We start from the raw sequence: 18,980 nt of genomic DNA on the forward strand, positions 1-18,980 counted from the left end.
GGGTGGCTCAGTCGGTTGAGTGTCTGACTCTTGATTTTGGCTCAGGTCATGACCTCGCAGTTTCATGAGTTTGAGCCCTGTGTGGGGATCTGTACTGAAAGTGCAGAGCCTGTCTGAGATTCTCCCTTTCTGCCCCTCCCCTGCTTGCACTCCATCTCAAAGTAAATAAATAAACTTAAAAAAATAAAATACCATTTTAATTAAACCCCATATGTGAAATTTTAAGTTTAAAAATGTTCAATGATAGTGATTTGTATTACAAAATTTTATTAAAAAGTCACAAAGATTTGAAACAATATCAATTTTCATTCTGCATTCATAATGATATTCAATTCACCAATATTCTCTTTATATGTGTCTTTACTTGTGAGTAATGAGGTCTAACTAAAAAACTATACACATGTGTATGATTCTTTATTAATTCATTGTTTAAAATCTATCAAGCAAAGTTGTGACTGAGGTTGTATATAGAGGAAGTAATATAAACATTTCGTTGCACAATTGATTTTAATTTGCAAATTAATAAACATTTTCTAAATGACTGACAATATACACAAATAGGCATCACATCACACACACTCATAGACTTTCAAACAAAGAGATTTGATTGCAAACCCTGAAATTCTGAAGCTTGTGAAATGTGTTAGAATACAACTGTGTTTTGTGTTTAAGTTGTATGTGTTGTGTATGAATTTCATGATACATTTGAGATATTTGGTATGACTCTGAATTGTTCATTTCTTTAAGGGGAAAATGGAAATTCTCATATTTCAAGCTCTAAGGATATTAATTTTCACAACTCCTATTAATATTAAAAAATGTTTCCTCTTTAGTCTACTTTGCTCTAGTATGTATTTTTAAAATAAAGTCAGGATCTTATTCTGTATATTTTACAATTTTTGGACAATTCATCTATGTCCACTTATTTTAAATTTACATTTTGTTTCTTGCAGGAGAAAGTGAAAACATTGGATCCATTTCTGAGGAACAGGTGTGCAATTTATTCTGGTGCTTATTACTTTCTATAAATAAAGATATTTTACTATCCATAGAACAGCATATTTCCATTTGGATAGAAAATATAGTCATGAATAATTCCTTCAGAAGGAGAATTTTGGAGATGAAAGGAAGGAGGCCATGTTTTCTTAAGGCATTCAACAGTACCATTTTTTAAAATATTCAAGGTTACATAGCTAAACTGATAGAGAACATAGATTATTCTAGTTATTTATTTGATTGTATTATCTTGGAATCATTCAAATTTGTAAGAGAGATAGTTTGAAGTTCCTCCTTCCTGTGATGAATTTCCAAAGCACTGTCCTTGCATCTCACAGTGACTGAAGAGCCAACCACTGTGGTCCAAAAACCTATTGTGGAATTCTGGGGTCATAAAATAATATACAACGGGATCAAGGCAGCAATTCAGATTTGCAAGACATAGAGAAATGATGTAAAAACATAGGATGATCTTAAAAAAGAACAGTTTGAAAAGACATGTTTCACCATCATATAGAATGGGAAGTTGAGGTGGTAAGGAGGGAAACACACAATGAACACCACTGCACATATCAGAACCAGCCACAAAGACTTCTTTCTCTCTTTGGTATTCTGAGTGGGAACTTGGAATTCCTGTAAAGATTTTCTCTTTTTCCATGTGCAGTATGTTATAATGGCAACAGGTAAAAAAAAAACAAAAAACAAAAAACAAAAAACTTCCAAGTTTAGCTACAGTTACCATACCAATGGAGGAAGCCATGCTAATGTGCTGAAACCCTAAATTGGCAAAGCAGTATTCAGTGTTGTTGGCTAAGTCAGCACTCCTCAGAATTGGAGGTGGCAAACAAGCAGTCCCCACAATGATCCAGATGCCAGCACTGGTGCCTGCATCATACCTACGCTTCCAGTCTCTGACTCTAAAGGGCTTGAGGAGAAAGAAACATCTCTGAAGGCTGATGCATATCAGGAAGCAAACGCTGGCACAAATGTCGAGATACTTCAAGTAGAAGCACAGCAGGCAAATGGCCTTTGGGAAGGGCCAGTGGTGGCTAAAGTAATAGTAAATCTGGAGAGGTAAAGACAGCACATGAGCAAGATCAGCCACAGAGAGGTTGCTCATGAAAATGATGGCTTTATTTTTCTTGTTGATGAAGTGGCACAGAACCCACAAGGCTGCACTGTTGGCCGAAAGACCAGGGATGAATATGACGATGTAGGTGGTTGCATAGAGAGAGTACTGAAAGGGCATTTGAATATCTGTGCACTTTGTTCTTATATTGGTTGCGCTGTTACTTCCCACCTTGAGGATGTATGTTCTTTCCTTAAGGAAAACATTAGAGTGATGATTTCTGCAGATAACAGTAAAAATAGGGCCAAGGGCATGTCAGTCTATGTTTGGGTTTACAAATATATTTGTGTCCACCAAAGAAGTATTAAAGTGTGAACTTTCACAAATTCAAAGGTCTTTTTCATGTAAGCTGAAAATATCATGGCAATCTACAATTATATGACAATATTGTGAAACATGTTTTCAGAAATCAAGGGAGAAGATGGCGGCGTAGGAGGACGCTGGGCTCACTGCATCCTGAGGATCACTTAGATTCTACCTACACCTGCCTAAATAACCCAGAAAACCACCAGAAGACTAGCAGAATGGATTCTCCAGAGCCAAGCACAGACGAGAGGCCCATGGAAGAGGGTAGGAGGGCGGAGAGGCAGTGCACGCTACAGGGACTGGCGGGAGGGAGCCTGCGCAGAGGGGGAGCCCACTGGCCAAGCAAAGCCCCAGAGTCTGGCTTGCAAAAGCGAAGGGGCCAGACAGAGTGTGTTCTGACAGCAAGCCGGACTTAACATCTGGAAGTTTATAAGCTAACAGCTCTGCTTGGAGAACAGGAGGGCTGGAGGACAATGGAGGAAGATTTGTTGAGCCCTGGACAACAGAGCGCAGCTTGGCCGGGAACAAAGGCGCTCACCAGCGCCATCTCCCTAGCCCATCCCCCAGCCAAAATCCCAAAGGGAACCAGTTCCTGCCAGGAAACTAGCTTGCACAGCACAAACACCCAACACTGTGCTTCTGTGGATCCATCCCTCCAGCGGCAAGTCTGACTCCCTCCCGGTGTCACAGGGTCCCTCCAGAAGCAGATCACTGAAGGAAAAGCGAGCTGAGCCTGCCCCTCCCGCCCCTGTGCACCTTGCCGATCCATCCCAGCTAATACGCCAGATCCCCAGCACAACAAGCCTGGCAGTGTGCAAGTAGCCCAGATGGGCCACACACCCCACAGTGAATCCCGCCCCTAGGAGAGGGAAAGAGAAGGCACACACCAGTCTGACTGTGGCCCCAGCGGTGGGCTGGGGCAGACATCAGGTCTGACTGTGGCCCTGCCCACCAACCCAAGTTATTCAAGACAGCACAGGGGAAGTGCCTCGCAGTTCTACACCACTCCAGGGACTATCCAAAATGACAAAAAAGGAAGAATTCCCCTCAAAAAAAAAAAAGTCCAGGAAATAACAACAGCTAACGAACTGATCAAAAACGATTTAAACAATATAATAGAAAGTGAATTTAGAATAATACTCATAAAATTAATCACTGGGCTTGAAAACAGTATAAAGGACAGCAGAGAATCTCTTGCTACAGAGATCAAGGGACTAAGGAACAGCAAGGAGGAGCTAAAAAATGCTATTAATGATCTGCAAAATAAAATGGAGACGACCACGGCTCAGATTGAAGAGGCAGAGGAGAGAATAGGTGAACTAGAAGATAAAATTATGGAAAAAGAAGAAGCTGAAAAAAGAGAGATAAAAAAATCCAGGAGTATGAGGGGAAAATTAGAGAACTAAGTGATGCACTAAAGAGAAATAATCTACGCATAATTGGTATTCCAGAGGAGGAAGAGAGAGGGAAAGGTGCTGAAGGTGTACTTGAAGAAATCATAGCTGAGAACTTCCCGGATCTGGGGAAGGAAAAAGGCATTGAAATCCAAGAGGCACAGAGAACTCCCTTCAGACGTAACTGAATCAATCTGCACAACATATCATAGTGAAACTGGCAAAATACAAGGATAAAGAGAAAATTCTGAAAGCAGCAAGGGATAAACGTGCCCTCACATATAAAGGGAGACCTATAAGACTCGTGACTGATCTCTCTTTTGAAACTTGGCAGGCCAGAAAGGATTGGCAGGAGATCATCAATGTGATAAACAGAAAAAAACATGCAGCTGAAAATCCTTTATCCAGCAAGTCTGTCATTTAGAATAGAAGGAGAGATAAAGGTCTTCCCAAACAAACAAAAACTGAAGGAATTTGTCACCACAAAACCAGCCCTACAAGAGATCCTAAGGGGGATCCTGTTAGACAAAGTACCAGAGACATTGCTACAAGCACGAAAACTACGGACATCACAAGGACACTAAACCCGTATCTTTCTATAATAACACTGAATGTAAATGGACTAAATGCGCCAAATAAAAGACATAGGGTATCAGAATGGATAAGAAAACAAGACCCATCTATTTGCTGTCTACAAGAGACTTATTTTAGACCTGAGGACACTTTCAGATTGAAAGTGACAGGATGGAGAACTATTTATCATGCCACTGGAAGTCAAAGAAAGCTGGAGTAGCCATACTTACATCAGACAAACTAGACTTTAAATTAAAGGCTGTAACAAGAGATGAAGAAGGGCATTATATAATAATCACAGGGTCTATCCACCAGGAAGAGCTAACAATTATAAATGTCTATGTGCTGAATAGAGGAGCCCACAAATATATAAAACAATTAATCACAAACAGAAGCAACCTTATTGATAAGAATGTGGTAATTGCAGGGGTCTTTAACACTCCATTTACAGAAATGGATAGATCATCTAGACACACGGTCAATAAAGAAACAAGGGCCCTGAATGATACATTGGTTCAGATGGACTTGACATATATATTTAGAGCTCTGCATCCCAAAGCAACAGAATATACTTTCTTCTCGAGTGCACATGGAACATTCTCCAAGATAGATCATATACTGGGTCACAAAACAGCCCTTCATAAGTTCACAAGAATTGAGATCATACCATGCATACTTTCAGACCACAATGCTATGAAGCTTGAAATCAACCACAGGAAAAAGTCTGGAAAACCTCCAAAAGCATGGAGGTTAAAGAACACCCTACTATAGAATGAATGGGTCAACCAGGCAATTAGAGAAGAGATGTAAAAATATATGGAAACAAATGAAAATGAAAATACAACAATCCAAACGCTTTGGGATGCAGCGAAGGCAGTCCTGAGCAGAAAATGCATTACAATCCAGGCCTATCTCAAGAAACAAGAAAAATCCCAAATACAAAATCTAACAGCACACCTAAAGGAAATAGAAGCAGAAGAGCAAAGACAGACTAAACCCAGCAGAAGAGAATAAAGATCAGAGCAGAAATAAACAATATAGAATCTAAAAAAAAAAAAAAAACAAAAAACAAAAAAAAAAAACTGTAGAGCAGAAAGACAAAACCAAGAGTTGTTTTTTTGAAAAAATAAACAAAATTGATAAACCTCTAGCCAGGCTTCTCAAAAAGAAAGGGAAATGACCCAAATAGATAAAATCAGGAATGAAAATGGAATTATTACAACCAATCCCTCAGAGATACAAACAATTATCAGGGAATACTATGAAAAAGTATATGCCAACAAATTGGACACCCTGGAAGAAATGGACAAATTCCTAAACACCCAAACTCTTCCAAAACTCACTCAGGAGGAAATAGAAAGCTTGAACAGACCCATAACCAGAGAAGAAATTGAATCAGTCATCAAAAATCTCCCAACAAATAAGAGTCCAGGACCAGATGGCTTCCCAGGGGAATTCTACCAGACGTTTAAAGCAGAGATAATACCTATCCTTCTCAAGCTATTCCAAGAAATAGAAAGGGAAGGAAAACTTCCAGACTCATTCTATGAAGCCAGTATTCCCTTGATTCCTAAACCAGACAGAGACCCAGTAAAAAAAGAGAACTACAGGCCAATATCCCTGATGAATATGGATGCAATAATTCTCAATAAGATAATAGCAAATCGAATTCAACAGCATATGAAGAGAATTATTCACCATAATCAAGTGAGATTCATTCCTGGGATGCAGGGCTGGTTAAACATTTGCAAATCAATCAACGTGATACACCACATTAATAAAAGAAAAGATAAGAACCATATGATCCTGTCAATCGATGCAGAAAAGGCCTTTGACAAAATTAAGCATCATTTCTTAATAAAAACCCTCGAGAAAGATGGGATAGAAGGAACATACTTAAAGATCATAAAAGCCATTTATGAAAAGCCCACAGCTAACATCATCCTCAATGGGGAAAAACTGAGAGCTTTTTCCCTGAGATCAGGAACACGACAGGGATGCCCACTCTCACCACTGTGGTTTAACATAGTGTTGGAATTCTGGCATCAGCAATCAGACAACAAAAGGAAATCAAAGGCATCAACATTGGCAAAGATGAAGTCAAGCTTTCGCTTTTTGCAGATGACATGATATTATACATGGAAAATCCGATAGACTCCACCAAAAGTCTGCTGACTTTGGTCAAAAGAACTGATACATGAATTAGCAAATTTGGAGGATACAAAATCAATGTACAGAAATCAGTTTCATTCTTATACACTAATAATGAAGCAACAGAAAGACAAATAAAGGAACTGATATCATTCACAATTGCACCAAGAAGCACAAAATACCTAGGGATAAATCTAACCAAAGATGTAAAAGATCTATGTGCTGAAAACTATAGAAAGCTTATGGAGGTAATTGAAGAAGATATAAAGAAATGGAAAAACATTCCGTGCTCATGGATTGGAAGAATACATATTGTCAAAATGTCAATACTACCCAAAGCTATCTACACATTCAATGCAATCCCAATCAAAATTGCACCAGCATTCTTCTCGAAACTAGAACAAGCAATCCTAAAATTCATATGGAACCACAAAAGGCCCCGAATAGCCGAAGTAATTTTGAAGAAGAAGACCAAAGCAGGAGGCATCACAATCCCAGACTTTAGCCTCTACTACAAAGCTGTCATCATCAAGACAGCATGGTATTGGCACAAAAACAGACACATAGACCAATGGAATAGAATAAAACACCAGAACTAGACCCACAAACATATGGCCAACTAATCTTTGACAAAGCAGGAAAGAACATCCAATGGAAAAAAGACAGTCTCTTTAACAAATGGTGCTGGAACTGGACAGCAACATGCAGAAGATTGAAACTAGACCACTTTCTCACACCATTCACAAAAATAAACTCAAAATGGGTAAAGGATCTGAATGTGAGACAGGAAACCATCAAAACCCTAGAGGAGAAACCAGGAAAATACCTCTCTGACTTCAGCAGCAGCAATTTCTTACTTGACACATCCCCAAAGGAAGGGAATTAAAAGAAAAAAAGAATTACTGGGACCTTATGAAGATAAAAAGCTTCTGCACTGCAAGGGAAACAGTCAACAGAACTAAAAGGCAACCAACGGAATGGGAGAAGATATTTGCAAATGACATATCAGACAAAGGGCTAGTATCCAAAATCTATAAAGAGCTCACCAAATTCCACACCTGTAAAACAAATAATCCAGTGAAGAAATGGGCAGAAAACATGAATAGACACTTCTCTAAAGAAGACATCCGGATGGCCAACAGGCACATGAAAAGATGCTCAACGTCACTCCTCATCAGGGAAATACAAATCAAAACCACATTCAGATATCACCTCACGCCAGTCAGAGTGGCCAAAATGAACAAATCAGGAGACTATAGATACTGGAGAGGATGTGGAGAAATGGGAACCCTCTTGCACAGTTGGTGGGAATGCAAATTGGTGCAGCCACTCTGGAAAACAGTGTGGAGGTTCCTCAAAAAATTAAAAATAGACCTACCCTATGACCCAGCAATAGCACTGCTAGGAATTTACCCAAGGGATACAGGAGTACTGATGCATAGGGGCACTTGTACCCCAATGTTTATAGCAGCACTCTCAACAATAGCCAAATTATGGAAAGAGCCTAAATGTCCATCAACTGATGAATGAATAAAGAAATTGTGGTTTATATACACAATGGAGTACTACGTGGCAATGAGAAAGAATTAAATATGGCCCTTTGTAGCAACGTGGATGGAACTGGCGAGTGTTCTGCTAAGTGAAATAAGCCATGCAGAGAAAGACAGGTACCATATGTTTTCACTCTTATGTGGATCCTGAGAAACTTAACAGAAACCCATGGGGGAGGGGAAGGGAAAAAAAAAAAAAGAGGTTAGAGTGGGAGAGAGCCAAAGCATAAGAGACTCTTAAAAACTGAGAACAAACTGAGGGTTGATGGGGGGGAGGGAGGGGAGGGTGGGTGATGGGTATTGAGGAGGGCACCTGTTGGGATGAGCACTGGGTGTTGTATGGAAACCAATTTGACAATAAATTTCATATATTGAAAAAAAAGACATCAAAAAGATCAATGTTTTTACAATAATCTCAGTCAGGTTTTCCCCTCAGTAGTTTCAGGGAGTAATCAAACTTGCAGAGATAACCAACAAGCAAGACCTCACTGGAAAATTCATATATATATATATATATATATATATATATATATATACATATTCCATATATATATTCTCTATATATATAATTCCATATATTCCAACACTTTTGTTAAGTTTCCACATTTTAGTGTTATAGTTGTCTCCATTTGCATTGTCATATTTTGCGATCTAGATGAGTTCCAAATCATCAATGCTGGGAAAGAGAAAACTTAATCCATTTTAAAATGCAATCTTATCAGGGATTAAGTGATTTCTGAGATGAGTCTGTAAACCTTTGGGACTGAAACACAGGATAAGGGCTTGGGAAGGACTGGAAGTTCACTAGACCTTGGAAGGATGGAAGTTTGGAAAAAAATAGGACAATGCAGATAAACTTTGACTCCTTCAGAATTTGAGGACAAAATTAGTCTTGTTTGTATGTCATGTTACTTCTCAAACACTTCTGTAACTTTAAAGATCTGTGTCTATACAGAATTATGGTATCTTCAAACATTGACATTGGTCAAGAGTATCCTGCTACCATTGCAAGCAACTACCAAATTATGTGAAAAACTAGAGGGTATCTTGTGGTAGTTGCAGAAAAAGAGGCTATCTCTACCTCAGCTCTTGGGTCAAGTTCAGTGAAAATTTACTAATTTTGAATAGTTACATTTTAACAATCATAATTGTTAGAAAATTCTCGCTCTAGTAGGTTAACATCTATATGCATGTCATTTTAGTCTAATTTTGTTTACCAAAGTCACATAAGAATAAAGCTTGCCCCCTGTTGCACATGAAACTCTTTAATTATCTGAAGATGGCAATCCTGTCTCTCTCAAATCTTCCATTATCCAGGTTAAAAATTCATTCCTACCATGCAGAGTCCCTGTTATTGGTTTTCTTTTGGATCAGAACATTATTGCTTTTGGCCCAAAGCCACTACAATACAGTTTATTTTAACCCTTGAAAATGACAGTTTACCCAAATGCTTGATATCCTCGGGAAATATAACATGCCTCTGACTGTGGAAACAAAAAGGTAAATGGGATTTGACTACTTCCTTGTACTTTTTATTGCTTGCAAAGGTAGTTAGTTTGTTTCACATTTTATGGAATTAAAGGGAAATCGAGACACACTTAACATTAACTATTGAAACCAGCACAGAATCTAAGATAGTGCCTACTCAACCCAAAATACAACCAATTCAAAATTGTAAAAATTCAGTAAACACACACACAGCTCACACAGTGCCAAACAATCTATCTGATGCCTTTGCACTATGTGGTGCTTTCTGATAGACTGTATTTGCTGAAAGTTAATTGCAGTCAAACAGCTCATTCAAATAAACAACTACTTTGTATGTTTTTTTTTTTCTCACTGAGTTAGCAATTTTGCTAAATCAGCCAGTTAGTCTAGCAAACTGTAAATAGAGCCAACACTGTTTTTGTGGGGTTTTTTGTTTATCCACTGAACTAAAATAATTGAACTTGTGCTCTGTATACTCAGTTTAAATAAAAACTCATGTAAACTTGAACCAGAATTATTTTTGAAGTAAAATTTAGAAACCAGTTAACATATATGAAATCCTCCTGATCATATTCAGTTTTGTTAAAATAATAATTAAAAATCACTGAATGCCGGGGTGCCTGGGTGGCTCAGTCGGTTGAGTGTCCAACTTCGGTTCAAATCATGATCTCACGGACCATGAGTTCGAGCCCCATGTCAGGCTCTGTGCTGACCACTCAGAGCCTGGAGCCTGCTTCAGATTCTGTGTCTCCCTCTCTCTCTCTCTCTGTCAAAAATAAACATTAAAAAAAATCACTGAATGCCTATGTTGGACAAGGTGCTATACTAAGTCCTTTATATACACTCTCTCAATCTGTCCCTCCCAGCAGTCCTATACTACAGTAGAACATTGCCACTGTTTTATAGCTGGGGAAACTGAGGTCCCAAGAAAAGCAAGCCTCACTTCCTTTAAGAAGCCTTTCTTGACCTCTCCAAACCAGAGGTCACTTCTATAGCCTCACAGTATCCATAGTTCTGATCATTTTTTTAGCAAGAGTGCATTTAATACATTTAACATGCTGTGGTTATTGCCTTTGTATGCAATCAATTTTGTTCCTCTAAATAGATTGCAATATCCTACATATGAAAAACTGATTCTCTTATTACTTTCTTTCCTCAATAGTAAAGTGTGTTGTAAAGTGTTTTGAACATATTAGGGATCCACTAAGTGTTTATTGAGTGAATGACTGAATATATGATGAATGGATGAATAGGGGGAAAATGCCCCGCTGAGAGAAAGGGAAGGAGTGTGTGGGAAATTGGAATTTAGATGTGATGTTTCATTTGACCACCAGGTGTCACAAGTACACCAACTTTCAAATATTTTTAAACTATTTAACACGTTTGTTTTAAAATTCCATCAAGGGAGAAGTTATACTAAAAGAGAGAAGTATCAATAACATCCTATGTAATATCAGAAGAAGAGTCCTTTAAAGCTAATTTTAGAAAGTTTTAATTTACTTTATTCCTTTAGCCTCCATACTTTCTCATACAGATCTCTAAAAATTGTTTTCTAAATTCATTATAGATTCCTAGAGTATTAGAGCAGTTAAAGACCATCAAGATCTTCTGCTCCTGCCACTTTTTATAGATTAAAAAACCAAGGTCAAAAACAGGTAAATTAAAATTTCCAAATTCACAGATAAAATTACTTGCAAAGGTTGAACCAAGATCCTCTTGTCTTCCACTCAGACTAATTTTTACTTTTCCAGAAATTTCTAAGATGAAACCCATATTTTTGTGATTATCTAATAATAATGCAAACCTTCAGAAATAAACCAATCCCAGATTTTGGAACAGTAAACTGGGAAGTGAATTATTAAAGCAAGAGGGATTAGGTTTTTTCCCCCCGATATTCGAGGGCAGAGTGTTTTTAAAAAGCAGAATGAGTATTACTTGTTCCTAATAATAAGATTGTGTAAAAAATATGCTTAAAAGTCATCTTAGATTAGGTTGCTTTTATGCTTTTGTTGTTTCTTTATTTAAGGAATATAATTTCACATTAGAAAATAGAGAATAACACAAACAAAATATATACATGTCTATCACCAATATTTCCATTGCTAATATTTTGGTGTATAACATACTTGTTTCTCCATGTATATAGATCTATAAACGAATACATGTATGGATATTTTAACCAAATTTGATTCATATACATATACTAACTTATAATCGGAGTATATATTCAATCGAATTAATATGAATATAGTGTCTTATTATAAATAAACACTTGAATAATCATTTTAATGGATATTTAGAATTTCATGAGAATTATATAATTTATTTCACTAGTGGACATTGAGTTAGATTACCATTTTTAATTATTAGAAACAATGACTTGCTAAATATTCTTGTACACCCATCTTCACACATTTGAGGGACTATTTTCTTTGAATAAATTTTTAAAAGTGAAATTGCTAGGCTTTTGATGAATAGTATCAAATTATCCTCCAGGAAATCGTGACTAATTCTCTAAATTAATTCCTAAATTAATTCTCTTTCAAATACCAATATTAATGCCCTTTCTCATAACATCACAATGTCAAATCTATTTGTTTTCCAAATATATCAAATTCTTTTTAGCTGAAGGAAGGAGTATGTTAAACAGAATTTTAATTATTTGACCTAACTCATTAAATTTCTTTACCTAACCACAAATAAACTCAGACAGAATTATTATTCCTACCTTAACCCAGTGGGTTTAAAACTTGAGCATGCTTCAGAATCATCTGGAGTGCTGTTCCACTCATAGTTTGATTTAGTAGCTCTGGGTTAGGGCCCAAGAGTTTACATTTTGAATAAGTTTCAATGAAATCCAGGGACCACACATTGAAAACTACTATCCTAGCATACTTTATATCAGCAAAGATTGTGTTTTGTCTGAGAAACCAGTGTATTATCTCCTTGCAAATTCTGTGAATCATTTAATTAATGATATAGGCTAAATGTTTGAATGTTTATGTGTTCCCTGCCCCCCAGAGTCATATGTTGAAACCTAATCTTAAATGTGATAGTGTTTGGAGTGGAGCCTTTGGAAAGTAAAGTAATTAGGTCTTCAAAGTATTAATGCTTTGCTAAAAGAGACCTCAGGGAAATATCTTGCCCCTTCCACCAGTGAGAAGATGGCCATGTATAAGCCAAGAAGTAGACTTTAAACAGTCACCAAATCCGACAACATCTTGATCTTGTTGTCTCAACTTCTGGAACTCTGAGAATTAAATGTTGTTTAAGACACCCAATCTGTGGTCTTTTGTTATAGCGGCACAAATAGACTAAGACAATTATACATTCTTTTCCACCGTGCATGAGGAAACTCACAGACAGGTTTGTGATTTAACTTTCATAACAGTGTAGTATAGTCTGGCCTACTTACCTACATCTAATTATTTCTCCTGTCTTGAGCATGTGGGGAAAAAAGTGATAGTAAAACAAAACAGAAACAATAATAAAAATATTGCATTATATTTAGGTTTTAGAAAACAATCAGGATTCTTATGTTTAAAAAAACTATAGTTCTCTTAATTCTATAATGAAAAGCTTTTAAAAGCCTTTTTTTTTACCACAATGGAATTTTTAAAAAGTTTAATAAAATTATTCCTGAAGCATTCATATTCAACTGATTCAATTTAAAAATCATTATTAATTTTCAGAGAATATACTGTTTGATTACTTACATGAACAGTATTTCCCCAAATCCAAAACTATTTATTAGTTATTTATTAGAAAAGTTTCCTTTTCTGTAATATGTGTTTTGTCTATAAAAGACAAAACACATATTACAGAAAAGGAAACTATGTCATTTCAGAATCAATACTTTCTTCTTGAATGTCAGAAATTTGAAACCAGTAAGTTCAATCAAGGCAAAAATTGCATTTGTCTTAAGAATTTTCATTAGCTTTCGAAATCTGACTTTTTGGGTTATGACTCATTTTCATTTTTTAAGAAAAAAAATATATTTCTGATGTTTTTTTCCTTCAGAAATTGGAGAGGCTTATAAATTTTCTACCATAACCACCTCTTTACAAGTTTGTATCCCCTGAACCTCATATGTTTATTGATTTTTTCCAAATATTTTAATTTAACATTCCAGATTTGTTTTTTTCTTAACAGTCAGTATGTTACATTGGTTCAAACTATAGGCTTTGTAGTCAGACAGACCTGAATTTGAATCCAAATTCCTATGTTTATGGTTTTATTTCCAAAATTATCTGGTTCATATCTTCTTTCACTATATGGTGTCTACCAATGTTGTGTACATTCAAAAAGGCAAGATAATATATGCAATGTGTGTATCTGCTACATAGTAATATTGCAAAAAAGACTATTATTCCAATTTATTTTGTGTATTTCTTCTGAGTCATGAAATAAAGTGAAATATAAATACATTTCAAAGACCAGCTCAAGTTCTATGTACCCCTGACTTCTCTAGTCTTTGTTGATTTCTTGGGATTTCTGAAGTATCTAGCAATTTATAATACAATAGCATCAGTGTTTAATAACAATTAAATATACTGAGCATTTACTACGTGTCAGCTACTTTAGATATATCATATAATCTTCATGACAATACTATAAGGAAGGGAGATATTGTCATTATGCTCATTTGACCAAGATATTATCAAACTCTTTTACTTATGCATTATTATCTCCTACTAATACATTATTTTATATTGTGTCTATGGTGTGGATTATGTGTATGAGTACTTTGACAAAACCCTTATTTCCACTAAGACACAGACTGCACCAGTAGTGGGCAGAGAATCTTACTCTGTCAATCCCACTGCAAGCATCCATGGCTTGATCACTAACTTTTTTAGGATTTTCCCACTTTTCCTTCATAATTATACAGTTAGTTTATATTCTCCAAGAACTCTGACCTTTAAAATTGCTTTAAGGTAGATAACCCCATTCATTTTATTTAAAGCTTTCAGCCCTTCCTAAAATAATAGCTTTGCAAATGGCTTTTAGGTAGATGGTATTCTATTTAGACAATATCACATCCTCTTTCCTCCAAATGCAGGACCATGAATGTTTCCTACTGCTGTCTGGCAATGCTACTGGTTTCAGCTAACAAAAGGTTTAGGAACAGAATAGTCTCACCACTATTGTGCTCCTTTGGCTATGTCTGAGGTCCATGTTTCTTACTGAGGACAGAGCCAAACAACATGGTTGCAGATTACTACTTCTTCAGAAAGGTTAACGACAAGAACTGTGGTTGAGTTGCCTGCTTATGTATGTCCCAATTCATTGGCCCCAATTATGAATTGTCTCAATTCATGGGAGGATTCTACCCATAGAAAATTTTTTTAAAAAACACGTGTCTCTTTACATTGACCTCACTGGGTGAAGTACAAAGTGGTAAAGTAACTTGCCTGGGCATAAAGAGACTCACTGTTAATTGAATTTTGGAATGTGGTTAAAAATAAGCCTCTCTAATCATCTTTCTACTTCACCTGGATGCTTCCCAAATGAGAGAAAAAAGTACTATGTAAATCTCCCCAAGGCCAAGGGCACTGATGTTAGGGGAGAGCATGGAACAAATAAATTGTGGCACAGTGGGAAGGAGAGATGGGCATTGATAAGAATTTTTGACTACACTGACTTATCTTTCCAACCTCATTTCTATAGCTCTACACTTCACCACAATTCTCTACTCCAACCATGCTGAAGTATTCACATTTCCATGAAGGTGTGATGCATTCTGTTATACTGATGAATTTGCATAAATGGCTTATGCTCTTGGGGTTTTCTTTTCCCACTTTTCATGTAACTAACTTTCCTTTAGCTTCTAGTTTAGAATTATCTTCTGTAAACCTTTTCTTGAATTCTCTATAAGTCTGATTTAGGCACTTCTCTGTATATTATAAGATGCTGTACTTCCCTTATCAAATGGATCATGCACTAGATATTACATCTGAGACATATATTGAATTTTATTGACCAAGTGTACATCAAGAGAAATAGAACAGTTCCTAGCAAACATTAGATATTAAAATACATTTGTTTATTAAATTAAGGAGGTGATAGAATTCTAGGTGCAAGATAAAAAATAAAACTGTTAGAAATTGGCAGTCAGCATCCCCATCCATCTTCTACCCAAATGACACCAGATAAACCTACTTTTAACACTGTTCTGAAAACTTCTGATTCCGTATGATATGGAATGAATCTACTCCATCCCATTATTCTTGATAAGTATGACTAAATTCCTGAATAAAACACATAAAACAAATGTCAGAAGACTCTAATATGCGGAGAGAATAAAAAAGACTGGCTAGAGATCTCAAGACTTAGGGAACAACATGACATTGAATCTGTGTGTGTGTGTGTGTGTGTGTTGTCTCCTATATATCCTAGACTAGTCATTATGGAATCCCACAGGTGAGAAAAGATTTCTGAAAAATTTCTAAAAATTTCGCAAATTTTGTACAATATATAAAACTACTAATTCAAGAACCGAGTTTACCCTAAATGGGTTAATGCAATTAAATGCACATAAAGACACGTCATAATTAACCTTCAGAAATCTAAAGACTAAAAATCTCACAAAGAAAAATAAAACAGAGATAAATAATACATTATCCATAGAAAAACAATGATTCAAATGACAGGAGACTTCTAATCTGAAACCGTGGAGGCAAAAAAAAAAAAAAAAATCCTTTGGGAATACCCAGGTGATGGAAACAAGGTTTACATGCTCTAAAATAATTGCTAATTAAAGTTCTTCAAACAGAAAGGAAATAATAATATAAATAATTTATGTCAAGAATAAAGAAACAGCCCATCACAAAATGAGGAAGGAAGGCTGGGAGGCAGGCCCATTGTGCCCTGAGCCAGCCTTGGTGTAGGGCTGGGAGGGGGCATCTACCCAGCCCTCTGTTCAGCCAGGACTGTGCCTCTGGGCCCCCAGACCCCCATCATTCCTACACAACCCCCTTCCTGGAATCTTCACACTGAGTGTGGGATCCTGAAACCCTGCAACAAAATGGTGAAACCTAATGTGGCCATTCGAGGTGAAACATAATGTGACCATTTGGAGTCATTGGCATCCAAATTTCTCTCTCTCTCTCTCTCTCTCTCTCTCTCTCTCTCTCTCTTTCCCCTGCTTCTTATATTTATCCTCCCTCTCTCACTTTTTCTGACCAAGTGTGTCATCAGCCAGGACTTTCTCTCTAGATTCCTTCCAAAATACAACCACTGCCATCACCATCCTCTACAAGTAAAGCGTGGATACCAATCAGTGAAGTTTTGATATTGGAATTCAGATTGGCCATCAGTGATGCAATGTGTTGGTTTGGGTTAAAGAGTGCAGAAGAACTATTCTTAGAGAAAATTTTTCAGCTTCCTGTGTGGAAAATTTCCTCCACTATGAAACTCTAGAGCTCCCCAAAGACTTACTGTAGTTTCCTCTAACTGAGCTACTTCAATGGAAACTAGCTCATCTGTAGAGGCTGATTAGTAACCCTTCTGGGAAGCTTTAGCTCTGCATGGTCTTAGTGGTACAGTGGCTAGTATAAGCATGTGTTCAGGTACCCCTGGCTCTCTTACACATGGAGCAGTGGATAGAATGCTGGTCAAATGGACTACATGATCTCAATTTGAACACTTTCATATCAGAAGAAATGGCTCTCCATTTGGAAAATGGTGGAACTGAAAGGCATAACTTAGCCCAGTGTGGTGCTGTTATTAAGACTCGCCAACTCACAAACACAACAGAATGATCTAAACTGCAAACATTTTCACACCCACCTTCAAGCTTGAAGGCCACTTGATCCCCAACATATACTATTATTGCAAAGGAAACATGAGGCCATCTTCCCTTGTCCACTGTTGAAGACAAGTGCATTCTATTGTGGTTGTCATAAAAGGAAGTTCTAGATATTTACACTAACTATGATAACTGGTAACTATGGCTTTCTTAGAACTATAATGTTAGGGGCACCTGGTTGGCTCAGTTGGTTAAGCATGTGACTCTTGGTTTCGGTGAAGGTCATGATCTATTAGTGGGTTCAAGCTCCACAACAGGCTCTGCACTGACAATGTGGAGCCTGCTTGGTATTCTTTCTCCTTCCCTCTCTCACTACCCCTCATTCACCCTGTCTCTCAAAATAAATAAATAAACTTAAAAAAAAAAAACGATAATCGTAGCAGAGGACATCTGATACTGTGTAGTCATTAGCAAGATCATCATAGGCAACCATATATCCATTCCAAGGTTAACAGTGACTTTAACTATATTTATTTTCAAAGGGAAATGGAATATCAGATGTGTTTATTTGGTTATATAATGCCTTTGTTTATTTTCTGCTGTGTTATTATTTTGTTTCAACAGTATCACCAGGTTCCTAAAATTGACTTAAACCCATGATTTGGCTTCCTTGTCAAATCTGAAGGCTTCCATTTTTTGCAGCAGCACTGAGCCATGCACCTTGTTTCTATATAGTCACAGGGTGAAACTTCTAATGATTGAATTGTGCCCAGTTTTTAGTTTTCCAAGAAGTTTCTAATTCTGGTGATTGTGTGATGTTGTAAAGAAATGCTATGATGGTCATACAATTAATACTTAATATTTAATCAGTACACAGAATTTTATTGTATTACTTTTGTGCGTGTTAGTGTTCTAAAAGTAGCAATATTATTAAATTTCCCCCAGATTAACTCTGTAGGCTTAAAGTGCTCAGTTTTAAGACAAGTACTACTTCCTACTCAGGGTACTACACCTTATGGTAAATGTAAACATGCAGACTGCATTCAAGAATAACCTAAAGTAGAGAGGTCATGAACTTTGAGAATGGATTTCCTTTTTGGTTCAGTATTAGCAAGATGGAGGTAGAGGTGGGGGGATATGTATTCTATTCTTTCATGTCCAGTTCTACATTTTTTCATAGATGCCCTGCTGTTTTCAGTTTCCATTGGAATGGTGGAAGATAAAGATTTTGCATCTGCTAATAATGTGATTACAACTTAAACAGTAACAACCAACTCTTCAGTCCCTCTCCTAACAAATGCACTTTGGAATCTCATTCTGGAAAAAATGGAATTGTATGGAGGTTCTCTAGTTGTTAGGTAGACCTAAATAAAGGTTCTGAGCAGATTCCTTTTTTCAGTACATAGAGTATCTGTTATGGCTACACTGTTTTGGAGCATGTTTCATCATTAGTGCAGAGACCATGTCTGCCTATCAGTACCTAAAACAGTGAAAATGTTTCCTTGGAAACTTGTAGTAGTATAGTTTCAGTTACTTCCTATTTTTCCCATTAAAAGACCATTGCAAATCAGTGTGAGGGCTTTTTCCGTAAATTACTTACAGCAGTTTGTTAAAGTTCACAATCCCTTCAGCTATTTAATGAT

At 36.7% G+C, this 18,980-nt stretch overlaps 1 protein-coding gene and 1 pseudogene across 1 annotated transcript; one reads left to right on the forward strand and one right to left on the reverse strand.

The window, feature by feature from the left end:
* Positions 1-848: 848 nt before the first annotated feature.
* Positions 849-2,442, reverse strand: LOC109260997 (putative P2Y purinoceptor 10). Its single transcript, XM_053892043.1, is given in 3 exon segments — positions 849-1,443; positions 1,446-1,683; positions 1,685-2,442. Coding segments are annotated over 3 exon segments (990 nt in total). The 5' UTR covers positions 2,246-2,442; the 3' UTR covers positions 849-1,252.
* Positions 2,443-16,766: 14,324 nt separating this feature from the next.
* On the forward strand, positions 16,767-17,355 carry LOC109260996 (HUWE1-associated protein modifying stress responses-like; annotated as a pseudogene).
* Positions 17,356-18,980: the final 1,625 nt, after the last annotated feature.

Source organism: Panthera pardus, unplaced genomic scaffold (genome assembly GCF_024362965.1).
Source record: "Panthera pardus isolate Hobbes unplaced genomic scaffold, ASM2436296v1 HiC_scaffold_27, whole genome shotgun sequence".
NCBI classification, from domain to species: Eukaryota; Metazoa; Chordata; class Mammalia; order Carnivora; family Felidae; genus Panthera; species Panthera pardus.